At 38.7% G+C, this 17,936-nt stretch overlaps 1 protein-coding gene across 6 annotated transcripts in view; it reads left to right on the forward strand.

Moving 5' to 3' along the window:
• The first annotated feature begins 686 nt into the window (after positions 1–686).
• Positions 687–17,936, forward strand: part of LOC133537852 (5'-AMP-activated protein kinase subunit gamma-1-like) — a 32,992-nt gene continuing 15,742 nt past the window's right edge. For 4 of the 6 annotated variants that reach the window (XM_061878924.1, XM_061878927.1, XM_061878928.1 and 1 more), the window contains exons 1-4: positions 688–908; positions 14,000–14,063; positions 14,170–14,303; positions 14,382–14,463. In XM_061878924.1, the coding sequence (XP_061734908.1) occupies positions 891–908; positions 14,000–14,063; positions 14,170–14,303; positions 14,382–14,463 (298 nt within the window). In that variant the 5' untranslated portion in view covers positions 688–890. Of the gene's footprint in view, positions 909–5,503; positions 5,574–13,999; positions 14,064–14,169; positions 14,304–14,381; positions 14,464–17,936 lie in introns of those variants that run through there. The other 2 variants (XM_061878925.1, XM_061878930.1) reach the window with 2 other exon arrangements.

The following is a 17,936-nucleotide window of genomic DNA, read 5'->3' on the forward strand; positions in this document are numbered from 1 at the left end:
TTGTCAAATGACATGAAAGCATGTGTTAATCACAAATATTACTATTAAGGCTGATTACAAAAATACATGCAAAATAAAAGACCCAAAATGCAGAGGACAAATTTCACCACACCTAGTGTGTGTGTGACAATCATTGGTACTTTAACTTAACTAAAGAGTGAACACAAAATGTAATTACATAAAACCATGTAGTGCTACTATAAAAATATTCAAATGTATTAATTAATATTTCTTGTATATACTTGTTTCCGAATTAAACTTTCAATAAACAAAATTGAAGTACAAATGAAAATACATCTTCACAACTTGAGTTATAATTTATGCGCTTAAGGCACTTCTCTACTTTAGCTCCAGGCTTCTTCTGTTCGATATTGTCATTACTGGCTCAAGTGGTGGAAATGCGTATTACACTGAGTATCCGTGATAAAAAGGCTATCTTTAATGCGAGGGCTGTATTGTAAATATTTAATGGATAGTTTTCCTGTTTGTACTTAAAGTTGCTGAAATAAATCCTTCATTGCAGTCCAATCCCTGCCAATGTTTTTCTGAAGGTGTCGGTGAGCTTCTGTTTTGGAAGCCATTAGATGGTGTAAGTGGTCCTAATGTGTATACCCTGCCTGTTTTAGCTGCCCTCCTTTGCCCTGTTCTCACCTCCTCCCCTTCTCATGCACTGAATGCCGCAGGCCTCCCACCACTCGGTCCAGATTTAGATCCTGCAGCCTTTCCCAGACTATCGGGGGCCCAGTTGGTTGAATCGCCACATCTTTCTCTTGTTCTTCACCACGTCTGGTCCAACACGGAGACCTGCTAACCTTCCCGATGTACCCTGAGGACTGCGGATTGAGGTAGTTGATGTGGTTGCAGACCTGCTGCAGCGCACCTACACACACATGGAGCCTCATGCAGAGGTAAGACTCTATCTCTGCCACATCCAGTCTGTAGAAGTTAGCATTTGAGTTATAACTAACTTTAATATAGTGTTTCTCAAATATTTTCTGTCATAACATTTTTTTTACACACCCCTATAGTTGATGCTTCTTTTTTTTTTATCTGTATGTGTCAAGAGAGTTCTATACTACACTAAAGATGCAATTACACTATTGCACGAGTGTCCTAACGTTTTGACTTGGGGGCTGCATTGGGCTAAAAAACTTTGGGTGGGGGCCAAAAGCTGACTGCATGTAAAGTAAGTATGAATATTCATATGTATGCATATGTGTGTATGAATGTATGTATATATTATAAACCCCGCTAGCACCACCACCACCCCCCATCCCCTCTCCGTGCGTCGATTGAGGTGGGCGGGGTTGGGGGCGCGGAGGTGTAAAATATAGTCAGGAAGAGTCATGGATGGAAAAGATTCTGGGTATTTGTTGTGTTGCGTTTGTGTTGTGTTACTGTGAGGATGTTCTCCCGAAATGTGTTTGTCATTCTTGTTTGGTGTGGGTTCACAGTGTGGTGCATATTAGTAAGAGTGTTAAAGTTGTTTATATCACAACCTTCAGTGTAACCTGTTTCACCCAGTATGCCTTGCAATCTTGTACATGTGACGATAGAAGCAGCGAAATGCATGCGTTCAGTCGGCACACATTGCGTGAAAGGCAGGCGCGATGACAAGTTGTAGAGGACATTAAAAGTAAAGCCATCACGGCACGCCCTCAAAGTTGTAGTCCGAGTGAAAATCGGAGAACGTTGATCCCGGGTGGTGTCCGGGAGAGGCACCGTAATTCGGAGTACCCCCGTAACAGTCTGGGGGGTCGGCGTTTATGCGGCTCCGGAGCCGTGGGTTGCCGATCCCTGATATATACAAACCCCGTTTCCATATGAGTTGGGAAATTGTGTTAGTTGTAAATATAAATGGAATACAATGATTTGCAAATCCTTTTCAACCCATATTCAATTGAATTCACTACAAAGACAAGATATTTGATGTTCAAACTCATGAACTTTATTTTTTTTTGCAAATAATAATTAACTTGGAATTTAATGGCTGCAACACATGCCAAAGTAGTTGGGAAAGGGCATGTTCACCACTGTGGTACATCACCTTTTCTTTTAACAACACTCAATAAACGTTTGGGAACTGAGGAAACTAATTGTTGAAGCTTTGAAAGTGGAATTCTTTCTCATTCTTGTTTTTTATGTAGAGCTTCAGTCGTTCAACAGTCCGGGGTCTCCGCTGTCGTATTTTACGCTTCATTATGCGCCACACATTTTCGATGGGAGACAGCTCTGGAGTGCAGGCGGGCCAGGAAAGTACCCGCACTCTTTTTTTACGAACCCACGTTGTAACACTTGTCTTCCTGAAATAAGCAGGGGCGTCCATGATAACGTTGTTTGGATGACAACATATGTTGCTCCAAAACCTGTATGGACCTTTCAGCATTAATAGTGCCTTCACAGATGTGTAAGTTACCCATGCCTTGGGCACTAATACACCCCCATGCCATCACAGATGCTGGCTTTTGAACTTTGCGCCTATAACAATCTGAATGGTTATTTTCCTCTTTGTTCTGGAGGACACCACGTCCTCTCTTTCTAAATATAATTTGAAATGTGGACTCGACAGACCACAGAACACCTTTCCACTTTGCATCAGTCCATCTTAGGTGAGTTTGGGCCCAGCCAAGCCGGTGGCGTTTCAGGATATTGTTGATAAATGGGTTTGGCTTTGCATAGTAGAGTTCTAACTTGCACTTACAGATGTAGCGACCAACTGTAGTTACTGACTGTGGTTGTATGAAGAGTTCCTGAGCCCATGTGGTGGTATCCTTTACACACTGATGTCGGTTTTTGATGCAGTACCGCTTGGGGGATAAAAAGTCCGTAATATCATCGCTTACGTGCAGTGATTTCTCCAGATTCTCTGAACTTTTTGATGATTTGCTGATGGTAAAATCCCTAAATTCCTTGCAATAGCTCAATAGAAAATGTTGTTCTAAAACTGTTTGACAATTTTCTTAGAAAAATGGTGACCCTCACCCCATCCTTGTTTGTGAATTACTTAGCATTTCATGGAAGTTGCTTTTATACCCAACCATGGCACCCACCTGTTCCCAATAAGCCTGCACACCTGTGGGATGTTCCATATAAGTGTTTGATGAGCATTCCTCAACTTTATCAGTATTTATTGCCACCTTTCCCAATTTCTTTGTCATGTGTTGCTGGCATGAAATTCTAAAGTTAATTATTATTTGCAAAAAAAAAATGTTTATCAGTTTGAACATCAAATATGTTTTCTTTGTAGCATATTCAACTGAATATGGGTTGAAAATGATTTGCAAATCATTGTATTCCGTTTATCTGTGTTGGCCCTGCGATGAGGTGGCGATTTGTCCAGGGTGTACCCTGCCTTCCGCCCGATTGTAGCTGAGATAGGCGCCAGCGCCCCCCGCGACCCCGAAAGGGAATAAGCGGTAGAAAATGGATGTATTCCGTTTATATTTACATCTAACACAATTTCCCAACACATATGGAAACGGGGTTTGTATATATATATATATATATATATATATATATATATATGTATATATATATATATATATATATACATATATATATATATATATATATATATATATATATATACATATATATATATATATATATATTTATATATATATATATACATATATATATATACATATATGCAAATGATACATATATATATATATATATATATATTTGGGGTGTGGGAAAAAATCGATTCGAATACGAATCGCGATTCTCACGTTGTGCGATTCAGAATCGATTCTCATTTAAATGAAATGTTTTTTTGTTTTTTTTATCAATCCTACAAAACAATACACAGCAATACCTGAAAAATGCAATCCAATTCCAAAACCAAACCTGACACAGCAACACTCAGAACTGCAATAAACAGAGCAATTGAGAGGAGACACAAACACGACACAGAACAAACCAAAAGTAGTGAAACAAAAATGAATATTATCAACAACAGTATCGATATTAGTTATAATTTCAGCATAGCAGCGATTTAAAATCCCCCATACATTATCATTAGACATTTATAAAAATAAAAAAAAGAACAATAGCGTCACAGTGGCTTACACTTGCATCGCATCTCATAAGCTTGACAACACACTGTGTCCAATGTTTTCACAAAGATAAAATAAGTCATATTTTTGGTTCCTTTAATAGTTAAAACAAATGTACATTATTGCAATCAGTTGATAAAACATTGTCCTTTACAATTATAAAAGCCTTTTAAAAAAAATTGACTACTCTGCTAGCATGTCAGCAGACTGGGGTAGATCCTGCTGAAATCCAATGTATTGAATGAATGCAGAATCGTTTTGAATCGGAAAAATATCATTTTGGAATCAAGAATCGCATTGAATTGAAAATAATCGATTTATAATCGAATCACGACCCCAAGAATCGATATTGAATCGAACCGCGGGACACCCAAAGATCCGCAGCCTAATATGTATACAAGTATGTATGTTTATATATATGTATGTTTATATATATATATATATATATATATATATACTGTACATATATATATTAAATTCAATATGTTTACAGTTTTTGAAAAATCATCATTGCTATAACAAACACTACAGGACAAAAAGTATTTGGTGACACGTGGAAAGGTATTGTTGAAGAATTCTGGACACTTATGTTAGTTTTCTTCCTGCTGAAGTCCACAGATCCTGCATTGAATCCACTGATAGTCTCTGAGACACTTACACGGGCAAGAATACTTTCCAGGCGACAATGTCCCTTCGGAATTTTCAAATGATATCGAGAGTCTGCAGACTTGACAAGAGAGATGTAAGAGCAACATCTGACTAGTTAGTGATCAGTGACATCTGGGAGAAAAGGGTGCAGCTACTTCCATGTTCAACCCCAATATCTAGGTTAAATTTTTCAAATCGGTGAGACTGGGAGCAGGCGGGGAAAGTGTCTTGCCCAAGGATACAAGGGCAGTGACACGGTTGGCAGAAGAGGGGCTCGAACCTGGGACCCTCAAGTTGATGGCACGGCCGCTCTCTGGTGATTTAACCCCCAATTCCAACCCTTGATGCTCAGTGCCAAGCAGGGAGGCAATGGGTCCCATTTTTCATAGTCTTTGGTATCACTCGGCCGGGGTTTGAACTCCCAACCTATACCGATCTCAGGGCGGACACTCTAACCACGAGGCCACTGAGTAGGTGTGCATGGGATCTAGCGATTTACACAGAAAAACGTGCGGTCCTCGATATTACAATTGGACTCAAGGGTCATAATACATGTGTGTTTGTTTGTTTGTTTGTTTTACCAGCTATGACTTTGGGCAATAACTTCTCAGGAGGAAACTTTCCAGTGGAGAAAAAATCCCTGCTTTTACAGACACCACTACTTCTGTCTGATATTGTCCAACAAAAACCCAGAAGCTTAACTGTACGAAAGCCTATGGTGTGCCATTAACCAATTTTGTAATCTCCTGTGCCTTTAAGTTCATTGGTCAATCCGTGACGTAATTTCTCCTTTAAATCACGTCTTGGTCAGAAGAGCCGGTTTCAATCAATGGTGGCAGTCTGTCTTGTGTGCGTTGACGACGAAAAGTAAGTTTTGTCTTGTATTATTACATCATTTGAACGGAATGCAATGTCTTGTTACTTCTGCACTTGTTTTGTGCATTGTATGCTAAATTCAGGTATTTTTGGGTCAATCGAGAGATAATAGTCTCGTTGACGGCGTTTCCATTCACGCTCAGTTGATTTAACGTCATTGTAACTACAATGGCATGGTTTGGCCTCTAGATGGCAACAGAGACCACATAATCGCTATTTATGGCTCTGAAGCTTAGAATTTGTTGAATTTCATGCATAGTTAAGTGCAGTTTTTTATTCGTGATTATCCATCCTTCCCATACATTTCTACCGCTTATTCCTTTTTGGGGGCCGCGGGGGGGCGGGGGTTGGGGGGTGGGGGGAGTGCTGGTGCCTATCTCAGCTACAATCGGGTGGAAGGCTGTGTACACCCTGGACAAATCGCCACCTCATCGCAGGGCCAACACAGATAGACAACAGTCACACTCACATTCACACACTAGGCATATTAAACCTAATTATTTACATTTGAAATAAAGGATAATTGTTTTTAAATTGTGAAATATCATCTTAAAAATTTATATTACACCTAATTATTTACATTTGAAATAAAGGTTGTTTTTTTAATTGTGAAATATCATCTTGAATATGTATATTACACCCAATTGTTTTCTAAACAATTTGAATATTTTAGAATTACCCAAATAAATTACTAAAATATATATATTTTTTTATTACAACCATAATAGATTGTATTTAAAGACTAATTAATCCATTTAAACGCATAACAATTGTCCAATAAATTGTGAAAGATAATCTTAAATATTTATATTAAACCTAACTGTTTTTGAAACAAATTAAACATTTCAGAATCACCCAAATATATCAAGATTTATATTTACAACATTAATAATATATACATACTATTCCAATATAAAAAAATACGCTTTTCGTAAATTTCTTTTGGATTTTGTTTTTAACTGGTTTTTATTCTACATTATGTGGGCTCTACCGAGGATGTCGTTGTAGTTTGTGTTGTGGTTTGTGCAGCCCTTTGAGACACTAGTGATTTAGGGCTATATAAATAATCATTGATTGATTGATTGATTGAAATAAATTATTAAAATAAAAATGAAAAAAATATGTATTAAATTATAATAACCAAAATATATTTAAAGACTAATGAATCCATTTAAACGCATATAAATTGTCCAATAAATTGTGGCATATAGTCTTAAATATGTATATTAAACCTGTTTTCTGATCTTTTTAAACCTTTCAGAATTACAAAAATAAATAAACGAAAAAACTAATTTAATTATAATAACCAAATTACATTATCCACACCTTTTATATTATATAATGTATGCACATTCATGTATTGCTACATAGTATTGTGTATATAATTGGATTGTAATTTTTCCTCTTTTCTCTATTTGTTTAGACACATACCCACAAATACACACATTTACATCTACTTTTCAGCAATAAAGATGATTTAAGGATTCTTTGGCCGGAATCTGTCCATCGTGTCCCAACTCTATAAAGAACTACTGTCCCTTCCTAACAGTAACACTTTTGTCTACTCTTTACAAAGACCCACTGATGTTCAACCCACGGCCAGAAGTGACAGTGGGTGAACACCTTGTCCTTTTCCGCCAACATGCACAGTAATCTAGGGAAGTAATATTTGGGGAACCTGTGGTGCAAAAACAAGCTTTGCATGGAATCTACCGATCTACACAGAAAAACGTGCGGTCCTCGATATTACAGCTGGGCTCAAGGGTCACAATATACGTTTGTTTCCATCCATCCATCCATTTTCTTGTCCTGTTTGGGGTTGCGGGGGGTTCTGGAGCCTATCTCAGTTGTATTTGGGCTGAAGGCGCGGTACACCTTGGGCAAGTCGCCACCTGATCACAGTGCCAACATAGATAAACAGACAACATTCACACTCACATTCACACACTAGGGCCAATTTAGTGTTGCCAATCAACCTATCCCCAGGTGCATGTCTTTGGAAGTGGGAGGAAGCCGGAGGGAACCCACGCAGTCACGAGGAGAACATGCAAACTCCACACAGAAAGATTCCGAGCCCGGGATTGGACTCAGGACTACTCAGGACTTTCGTATTGTAAGGCACATGTCCTAACACCTGTACCACCGTGCTGCACTATACGTTTTTTTGTTGTGTTTTTTAAACAATTTTTTTTACCAGCATTGACTTTTGACAATAACTTCTCAGGAGGAAACTTTCCAAACCTTTGATTTACCTCCAAAATTATTCCTCCATGTTCGCTTTTACAGACACCATTATTGGTGTCCAACAAAAACCCAGAAGTGTAACACTTTTGTTTAGTCTTCACAAAGACAAAACTGTGTCATCAGGAATCTTTTTTTGCCTCTGTTTTGAAGTTATTACACATGGGTCAAAACTGATGTTGCTTGTCAGGCTTGGACAAAGGAATGAACTCAGATGCAAAGTAGGGATACTTAGTAGGGCTTTTATTTTGACGGCTCTTTCACCTCCAGAGTCAGAAAAATTCAATATCTACTAATAACAAAAACGGTCAACGAAAAAAGGTTCCAAAAACGTGAATAAGCGGGAATCACTCCTAAAAATAGAAAAGTACAAAGACAAACTATAATTTGCGCCGCATCTGCTATGAAACTTATTAACATAAAACACTCCAACAGGAGGAAGAAAACAATGACTAAGAAAAATGTCTACACTTAATCTTGATCTAATAATGGTAAACAAAAAATCACTCAAAAAATTGGAGGAAAGAAAGATTAGTAGGAAAAAATAATAACTCACCACTTCGGTTGAAAAAACACAACTAACAAAATTCACTCTACTCGGTTGAAAAAACAGAACTAACAAAATTCACTCTACTGAGGAGGAGGAAAAAGTCAAACTCAAAATAGCAGCGCGGGAATTCAAGATCCAGGAAAATAAGCGTGGGACGAGGCAAGGCATGGACATGGAAGCGAGATAGGTGCGAAAACCCGAGACAATCCGGTACAGAACAAGGGGAGGTATGGGCTTATATGACACATGAGGGTAATGGGGAAACAGGTGGAAACAATCAGGGGTCAGGGATGAGGTCAGACTGATGACACAAGAGGAAGGGCAAGTGATCTGAAACAAGAGGAGTTGCTTTTCAAAATAAAACATGCAATTCACAAGACAAAAAAAAAACAAGACAAGACATCCCTCATGTGACATTGCTAAAGTTATTAATATTAACATAAATCCATCCATCCATTATCTACCGCTTATTCCCTTTTGGGTTCGCGGGGGGTGCTGGTGCCTATCTCAGCTACAATCGGGCAGAAGGCGAAGTACACCCTGGACAAGTCGCACTTCATCGCAGGGCCAACACAGATAGACAGACAACATTCACACTCACATTCACACACTAGGGCCAATTTAGTGTTGCCAATCAACCTATCCACAGGTGCATGTCTTTGGAAGTGGGAGGAAGCTGGAGTACCCGGAGGGAACCCACGCATTCACGGGGAGAACATGCAAACTCCACACAGAAAGATCCCGATGTGTTAATTTAAAGATTGTTTTCCATTACCCCCAAATGATAGTCAGGTAACACAAAAAACATTTTAGTTACTCTTTGTGGTTAAAATCAGGAATATACTGAGAAAAAAGCCCCAGAACCCTACAATAAAATATTTAAATCAGTGTTTTCAAAGATAAGCTACTGTGTAACAAGATAGTTGAGAGATGAGAAAAACATTGCTGTTCGTGAATTTTGCAGTCAAAAGCGACCCACTAACAGTAGGGATGTTAACAGAAAGTTAACACGGGAAGAAGGTTAAGACCGAGGCGCACTGTGGTTCAGATGCCTTACTAAACTTGTGGCGTCTCACGGGCCAAACTGAACATGTTGGCAGGCTGTAGTTTGGACGCCTGCCCCGTTATTTGAGAAGTGTTGCATGAAACGGGCTGTTTGGAACTTGCTTAGAATTTTTCTAGGGGTCATTTGTTTTTTCACGTCCCACCAGAAGTGAATGTTTCATTTATCTGCCGTATGTGACATTCCAGTTTAAACTTGCGACTGGGAACACTGAAATTCTGACTTCCCGGTACAAATGGAACACACCGTTAGCACCGCTTGGTGTTGGGGTTTCACACTCGCACCCCACCCTGAGTCAGATGAGCATTTGAGACCCCGCCGGAGACATTTGAGCATGAGACAGCTGAGCTCTTCATCGCAGAAATAGGAACCCAGAGAAGCAAAGACGTGTCAAAGTTCACGGTAGCAGGTGTTAGTCTGGACACACCTGGTGAATACCATGCCCAAGAGCATTTTGCGGTGTGATTTTTACGGGGGAAAAAATACAATCCGGCTTTCTGACCTGATAATCAGGCTCTTATGGATCATGCCAATTTGCTATTTTTTTTTTTGTAGTGATGGGAATTTTACGGGAGCGCAGTCAGGTGCACGGACCACTGCCACTTATTGTAGTAGCACGTGAACGGCTTGAGTTGAAAAGATGCTAACAGATTATTCAGTTCGGAACACGAATGATTCAGTAGGCAAAAGCATTTTAAATATTTCATTGACGCGCTTTCTGAAAAAAGCGCAACTCATTGTTGTTGCTGGCCCCGCCCCTTTACTCACTGGACTTTGACCGATACCGTTACAATTAACTGGCCACGCAACAATATCTGAGCTTGTGATGATTAAAACGTATGAGTGGGGAAAAAAGAGCACGTCTACTATAAGTTTGGCACTTTATTGTTGCCACAGCGTTAGTATGTCTAATCAATAATCACTAAATTCTACAAAAAAATCAAACTGTAGGGTCTCCGCGTTAAACGCAGAATATCATAAAAATTTACATAAATGTGTGTGAAACTGTCATTGTGAAGAGAAGGAACATTTTTTATTTTTTTGGGTAAAATATGTCTAGTAGCACTCATTCATCCCCAAAATACTTCCTAAACTAAATGGCCACTTGAAACACAACACATCCCATCTGCTTGGGTTGTTGTGAACGACATCGTCCATATACACACTGGACATCAGTCACAACCTGAGAGGCTCTCTCTTTTTTTTTTCCCGCAGCCCTATGTCGTCTTTTTACCCGTTAAGCTCACAACATCAGCGCACCTCCCGCCCTTCACAATAACAACAATGTGCCTAACATCCGGTCTGACTGCGCTAACAAAATAAAGGTATCAAAAAGGTACCTTGTATCTATTAATATATTTACATCATTATTATACTTTGACTTAAAATACTGGTCAAAGATGTAATTGCACCAATAAATGTGAGGATTTTTGCATTTAATTAACAAACATTTGATTAATGGTACATAAAGCACACACTCTTTGGTGGTAAAATACGTGTTAAAAAAGTAAAAAACGGAATTTCAAAAAATGTAAACAGAAATACGGAATTGTATTGTTTTATATATTTATATTGCTATTGTTATTTTAATTTATTTTTTACTACTTTATATCGTTTGTTATTTTAAATTATATTTAAAGTTGAGTTTAGGTAGTACATTAAATACTCATATTTTCAAATTAATGAATAATCGTGTTGTCAATCGTAATTTTATTATCAATAGAAAATATTTGTGATTATTTTTTTGCCATAATCGTCCAGCTGTAGCAGGCGTTGTGTAAAACGGTGTGTGGGCGGGGAACATTGCCTTGAATATGACTTGTTTGTAATGTTTTGTCGTTTGACTGAGATAGTCGTTTGAACATTATTTAATTGCTTTGTTAGTGTTCCCTATAACGTCAGCACTGGTCAAAATGTCATCTCATTTTAGCACAAAGCTATCAAACTCCCGAATGTAGACAGCATGCTGAGTTGTCAGTGGGAGAGGTATCACTCCTGTTTATTTCTTATGGCCAAACTGATCCACATGGTATTTTTGGGGAAGAACAAAGCTTGTTTATTAGACCAGTGGTTCTCAAATGGGGGTACGCGTACCCCTGGGGGTACTTGAAGATATGCCAAGGGGTACGTGAGATTTTATCAAAAATATTCTAAAAATGGCAACAATTCAAAAATCCTTTATAGATATATTTATTGAATAATACTTCAACAAAATATGAATGTAAGTTCATAAACTGTGAAAAGTAATGCAGCAATGCAATATTCAGTGTTGACAGCTAGAATTTTTGTGGACATGTTCCATAAATATTGATGTTAATGATTTGTTTTTTTGTGAAGAAATGTTTAGAATCCATAAGGATCTCTATTACAATCCGCAAAGAGGGCACTTTAAGTTGATGATTACTTCAACGTGTAGAAATCTTTATCTATAATTGAATCACTTGTTTATTTTTAGACAAGTTTTTGTTATTTTTATATCTTTTTTCCAAATGGTTAAAGAAAGACCACTACAAATGAGCAATATTTTGCACTGTTTTACAATTCAATAAATCAGAAACTGATGACATAGTGCTGTATTTTACTTCATCTCTTTTTTTCAACCAAAAATACTTTGTTCCGATTAGGGGGTACTTGAATTAAAAAAATGTTCACAGGGGGTACATCATTGAAAAAGGTCAAGAACCACTGAATTAGACTTCATCTTCATTTATCAAACTGTTTTGGGTTTTAAATTGACATCAAAGGGCTAACATTTAGTTAGTCATTTTTCGCTGTTCTAACTTGGCTAGATTCCCGCTAGTTGCCAGTGATCAAACTGGTTCCTCATGTTTTAAAGGAAGGAAAAACCTGTTAAGAACCAGACAAAAAAATCTGTGCTTGTGTGTATACGATTCCCGATTGGATATCGGTCCGATATCAGCAACAACAAAAAAAAATGTATAGCATCATTTCGGCCAGAATGTAAAACTTTCAATATAAGAGCTCCGATACAAGCAGTCTGTTTTATTCCCACAAACATCTCTTCTTGCTCGCTTGGCATAACCAGTTAGCATTTTAAGAGACTTCAGAACACTGTAAAAGTGAACACAAAGAAACATGAAATAAAATGCATTTCAAACAATGTTTTAGCTCAATGCTAAATTACATTGAACTTGCCATATTCATGCTACTAATTAGCATTGGTGATTTTACATGGCGATTTCTACACTTCCAAATTTGGTAACTAAGATGCACGTTAGATTCGAACATCTGGTGTGTAATAAGTACAGTACTTGCAGTACAAACACCTTGTAGGACTCAAGCAAAGATAAAAAGTGAAAGTTTGTGAAAAGTTTGACAGGAATGCCAAAATCCCTAAAACATTTACCCCACAAATGCTCTGAGTAGGGTTGTCCCGATACCAATATTTTGGTACCCGTACCAAAATGTATTTCGATACTTTTCGATACTTTTCTTAATCAAGGGGCCCACAGAAAAATGTCTTTATAGGCTTTATTTTAACAAAAGGTCCTAGGGTATATTAAACATATGTTTTTTATTGGAATTTTGTCCTTAAAAATAGTGAACATACTAGACATGTCTGTCAGTAGTAAGTAAACAAAGGCTCCTAGGGACAAACTAAAAATGGATCATTAATCCACTTGTTCATTTACTGTTAATAACTGGTTATTCTCTTTTTCAACATGTTTTATCTACACTTCTATTAAAATGTAATAGTCATGTATTCTTCTGTTATTTGATACCTTACATTAGTTTTAGATGATACCACACATTTAGGTATCAATCCGATACCTAGTAGTTACAGGATCATACATTGGTCATATTCAAAATCCTCATGTGTCCAGGGACTTATTTCCTGAGTTTATAAACACAATATACATATAAAAAAAAATTAAAAAAAAATTGTGACGATAAAAATAATGTAATCACGGTAGTATTGTATCATTACAGTGGATATCAGGTCCACCCTAGGCGTTTGTTAACATTCAGGCGCGATAGCTTTTGTTAGCAGTGACGCCGGTGAGCTATTTTATCCTCCTACGGTGTGTAGTGAAGCATGTCTAGCTCTCCCTCTTCCTCCAGTGATAATAATACTTGTAAAAAACTTACTCTATTTGTCGCCATGGAGGCGACGATTAGTGATTTAGGAGTAGCTAACACTGCCGACTGCGGATGGATATTAGCTGCTAGCTAGCCAGCCATGTCTTAAAGCACCTCTTCCTGAGGGCGTTTCAGTGTTATAACTTCACATTTATCGTTAGATTTTAGACCAAAATGCGTCCATTCTCCCTTTTCTGTCTACACACTGTGTATGCTTGTAATTACTCTGTGTGTGTGCGCTGCCAAACATGCTCCTATGCCCGTAAAACCAGCAATGTCACCATGTGACAGGAAGCGTTACTTTTCAAATAGAGTGTAGTACCGTTTTTGATTCATTAGCACCGCGATACTATACTAGTACCGGTATACCGCACAACCCGAGCTCTTAAGTTTTTAATAGTTTATCCTTATTTGATCGTTCTTTTTGTCCATGTTTCTAATGTTCTGGCCCAATGCTCGCAGGTGCCGTTATTTGATATGGAGCTGGACGAGGATGAGAGGGGCGACGTCTTAGTGGCGACTGGAGGTACTGCAGACTTCACAGTGATACCCAACATAGCGTGTCCTCTCATCTGTATGTTAAAGGTAAAGTACCAATGATTGTCACACACACTCCCCACTGTGATTGGTAGTCGGGGCCACGCGTGCGGAGGCGGCGGCCCCCGAGCGGGACGCCTTCATCTACATGAACTTCATGAAGCATCACAGCTGCTACGACGCCATCCCCACCAGCTCCAAGCTGGTGATCTTTGACACGTCACTGCAGGTACCGAGCCACTGTTTTTAGGGCACCAAGCAACACGTTTGCGAATATTAGTGGTGAGTTTTGTGTGTTTTGGTGCAGGTAAAGAAGGCTTTCTTTGCCCTGGTGGCCAACGGCGTGAGAGCTGCACCGCTATGGGACAATAAGCGCAAGTGTTTTGTTGGTGAGTGACTCAGCCCACCCGTAATGTTCACTCCTCCCAGCTGTCTCACCTGACCACCCGCAACTTTTAATGGCCACTTTTTGTGTGTGTGATAAAACCAGGCCTGTCAAAAGTTATAATAATAATAATAGATATTATTTGTAAATAAAGTTAAGTTAAAGTACCAATGATTGTCACACACATACTAGATGTGGCAAAATTATTCTCTGCATTTGACCCATCACCCTTGATCACCCCCTGGGAGGTGAGGGGAGCAGTGGGCAGCAGCGGTGCTGCGCCCAGGAATCATTTATGGTGATTTAACCCCCAATCTCAACCTTCAATACTGAGTGCCAAGCAGGGAGGTAACGGGTCCCATTTTTTTAGTCTTCGGTATGACTCGGCCGGGATTTAAACTCACGACCTACCGTTCTCAGGGCGGACACTCTAACCATTAGGCCACTGAGTAGCACTTTACGTTGAGCACAATGTAAAAAAAAAATGGTAATAATAATAATAACAAAAAGATAATAAACATATTTAAATATAAAACTAGACACAGCCCAATAGCTAGAACAAGCATGCATATCTATAAAAAAGCCTTTTTTAAAACCATCCACAGTCTGTGGTGTCATTAGGTGGTCAGGGAGATAGTTCCAATTGACTGGGAGCAGCCGAGCAGAAAGCCCGGTCTTCCATAGTTCGTAGCTTTGTCCTTGGAGGTTGGAGGAGGTGCGCCTGTTTGGATCGGAGGTGTCGTGTGGAGGATTTAGGGGTGAGCAGTTCTTTGATGTAGACGGGGGCATTTTCATGGAGGCACTGGTGAGTTTATAGGGAGACTTTGAATTCAATCCTGAGTGGAACAGGAAGCCAGTGAAGGGATTTGAGAGTTGGTGTGATGTGGTCGTATTTCCGCACTCTCATCAGGATTCTCGCAGCACTGTTCTGTATGTACTGCAGCTTCTGAATGTTCTAGCTGGGGATCCCGGCAAGAAGTGCGTTGCAGTAGTCGTGGAGAAAAACGTGAGAAAAACTACCATCAATTAGACTTGTTTTTCCTACACTTTGAACCCCGCTGCTTATAAAACAGTGCGTCTAATTTATGGATTTTTCTTCGCTGACGACCATAGAGCAAATAGTTTTCATTGCACGCATGCAAAGGTGTGTGATTTTTTTTTTTTTTTGTACTATGGCACCATCTTTTGAACGGTGCTGCTGAGTGAATGTTAATTCCTGCTGTTTAAAAGGTTTGAAATGGAAATAGACATGCTGTTTCGTGTGCCGCTTACTCTTCTAGCTGTCCATAGCAAATCCTACTCATATATATTCTTCATTCATCACTCCACGCAGCGCTTGTAAGTTTTACAATAAAAACTAAAACTGTTTATACTGACTTAAAGGGGAAAATTATCACCAGACCTATGTAAGCGTCAATATATACCTTGATGTTGCTGAAAAAAGACCATATATTTTTTTAACCGATTTCCGAACTCTAAATGGGTGAATTTTGGTGAATTCAACACCTTTATATTATTCGCTCTCGGAGCGATGACGTCACAACGTGACGTCATCTAGGTAGTCAGTCCGCCATTTTCTCAAACACATTACAAACATCGATTCTAATCAGTTCTGTTATTTTCCGTTTTTTTGACTGTTTTCCGTACCTTGGAGACATCATGCTTCCTTGGAAGGGTGTAACAACACGATCAGGGACGGATTCAAGTTGACTTAGGTGGAGTGTGCTTCGATTAGCACGGCATGCCAATCGAGGCTAACATGCTATTTAGGGTAGCTGTATGTACATTTGTAGCTATATTTGCATCCAGCCTTTCTCTCCACCCACATTTAATGCCGAACAAACACTTACCAATCGACGGCTTTAAGTTGCTCCAGTGTCACAAAATGCAAAAGTCCCGATCGTTTGGGTCTGCACATTTTACCGGCAATGCTAAGGCATACATGGCACAGAGATGTATGGACATCTGCGACACTCAATCGAAGGCGATCGCCGAATAGGGTCAATAGCTATTCGCTCAATAGCTTCAGTTTTTTCTTCAATTTGTTTTTGCTATCTGCCCCCACACTCCAACCATCCATTTCAATATCTGTTGAATCACTTAAGCCGCTGAAATCCGAGTCTGAATCCGAGCTAATGTCGCTATATCTTGCTGTGCTATCCGTATTGGCATCACTAAATGACGTCACAGGAGAATGGACGATGGCTTTAAAGATAGCGAAAATCAGGCACTTTAAAGCCTTTTTTCGAGATATTCCGGGATGGGTAAAATTTTTGAAAAAAACTTCGAAAAATAAAATAAGCCACTGGGAACTGATTTTTATTGGTTTTAAATTGCGATAATGTTCCCCTTTAACCATCCAATGTGCGATGTCTGTAGGAGTATTTTCATGCATGTTTTTACGTACTATCGTAATGTAATCAAGTAAGCGTCGTTAGCATTAGCTAACATGCTAACACATTTACAAGCGTCCGTGTATTGTTTCAGTTTTGTAAATTCAACAAAACATCACTGTGGAATTATTGAGTCTGTTTAGCTGATTGGAGAGCTAGCTTCCGCTTCTGTTTTGTTTGATCAGCCGTTTTACAGCCATGTCACAGACACCATTTGGAAACAATTAAGGTATGTAAATAAACATTTACACAAAACTTCGGCGTAAATACCTCATTTCACGACGTATATATCTGCGGCTTATAGTCCAGCGCGGCTAAAATAAGGAAAACGTTTTTCTAAAATTTAGTGGGTGTGGCTTCTATTTAGTCCGGAAAACTCAGACTTCCTTTAACGGCACAATTTTCCGAAGAAATTGCAAAATGAGGGTCAACACGCCTAATTCTGCGACAAATCATTTTTGTGGATTAATAAGAGCGTCTGCGCTAAAGACTAGCATGTCTTAAATGTCATGAAAACTGCGGAGGCACCAAGGGAAGGGTAGTAAATCCAGTACTTTATTTTGGCATTGACCAAATCCCATCGGTTCTACCAGGCACCAATTCACGTACAATCCAACAGTGCCTTATTACGGTGCCTGAGTTGCGTGTGACGTCACATCCGGTCGCCGGTGTTTTGTCAAAATGAGCTACCTAACGTTACTAAGCATAGGCATCAGCACTAAACATTGTTTGTTTGTTTGTTTTTCGAAATGAGCTAGCTATTGGAGATAAAAAGAGTAGGCTTTGTAAGTAAGTAATTATTTAAAATTATATTTTGGTCATTCTGATCACTATGCAAGTAGACAATTACAACGTGAGGAAGTTCACATTGATGCTAATAATGGATGCCTAAAATTTTTGTTCACTATTTGTAGATCCGAACGGGATTTTCTAGTCATATTTAAATGTATGTTTGTAATATTGATTTTTTTGTCCCCCAAGTGTAAGTAATTAACTCATAATATATTTTATTCATACATATTTTTTAATTATTGTACTACTTTTTCTTTTGATATTAAAACTTCTTATATATAGTTCTCGTACA

Source organism: Nerophis ophidion, linkage group LG19 (assembly GCF_033978795.1).
Source record: "Nerophis ophidion isolate RoL-2023_Sa linkage group LG19, RoL_Noph_v1.0, whole genome shotgun sequence".
NCBI lineage: Eukaryota > Metazoa > Chordata > Actinopteri > Syngnathiformes > Syngnathidae > Nerophis > Nerophis ophidion.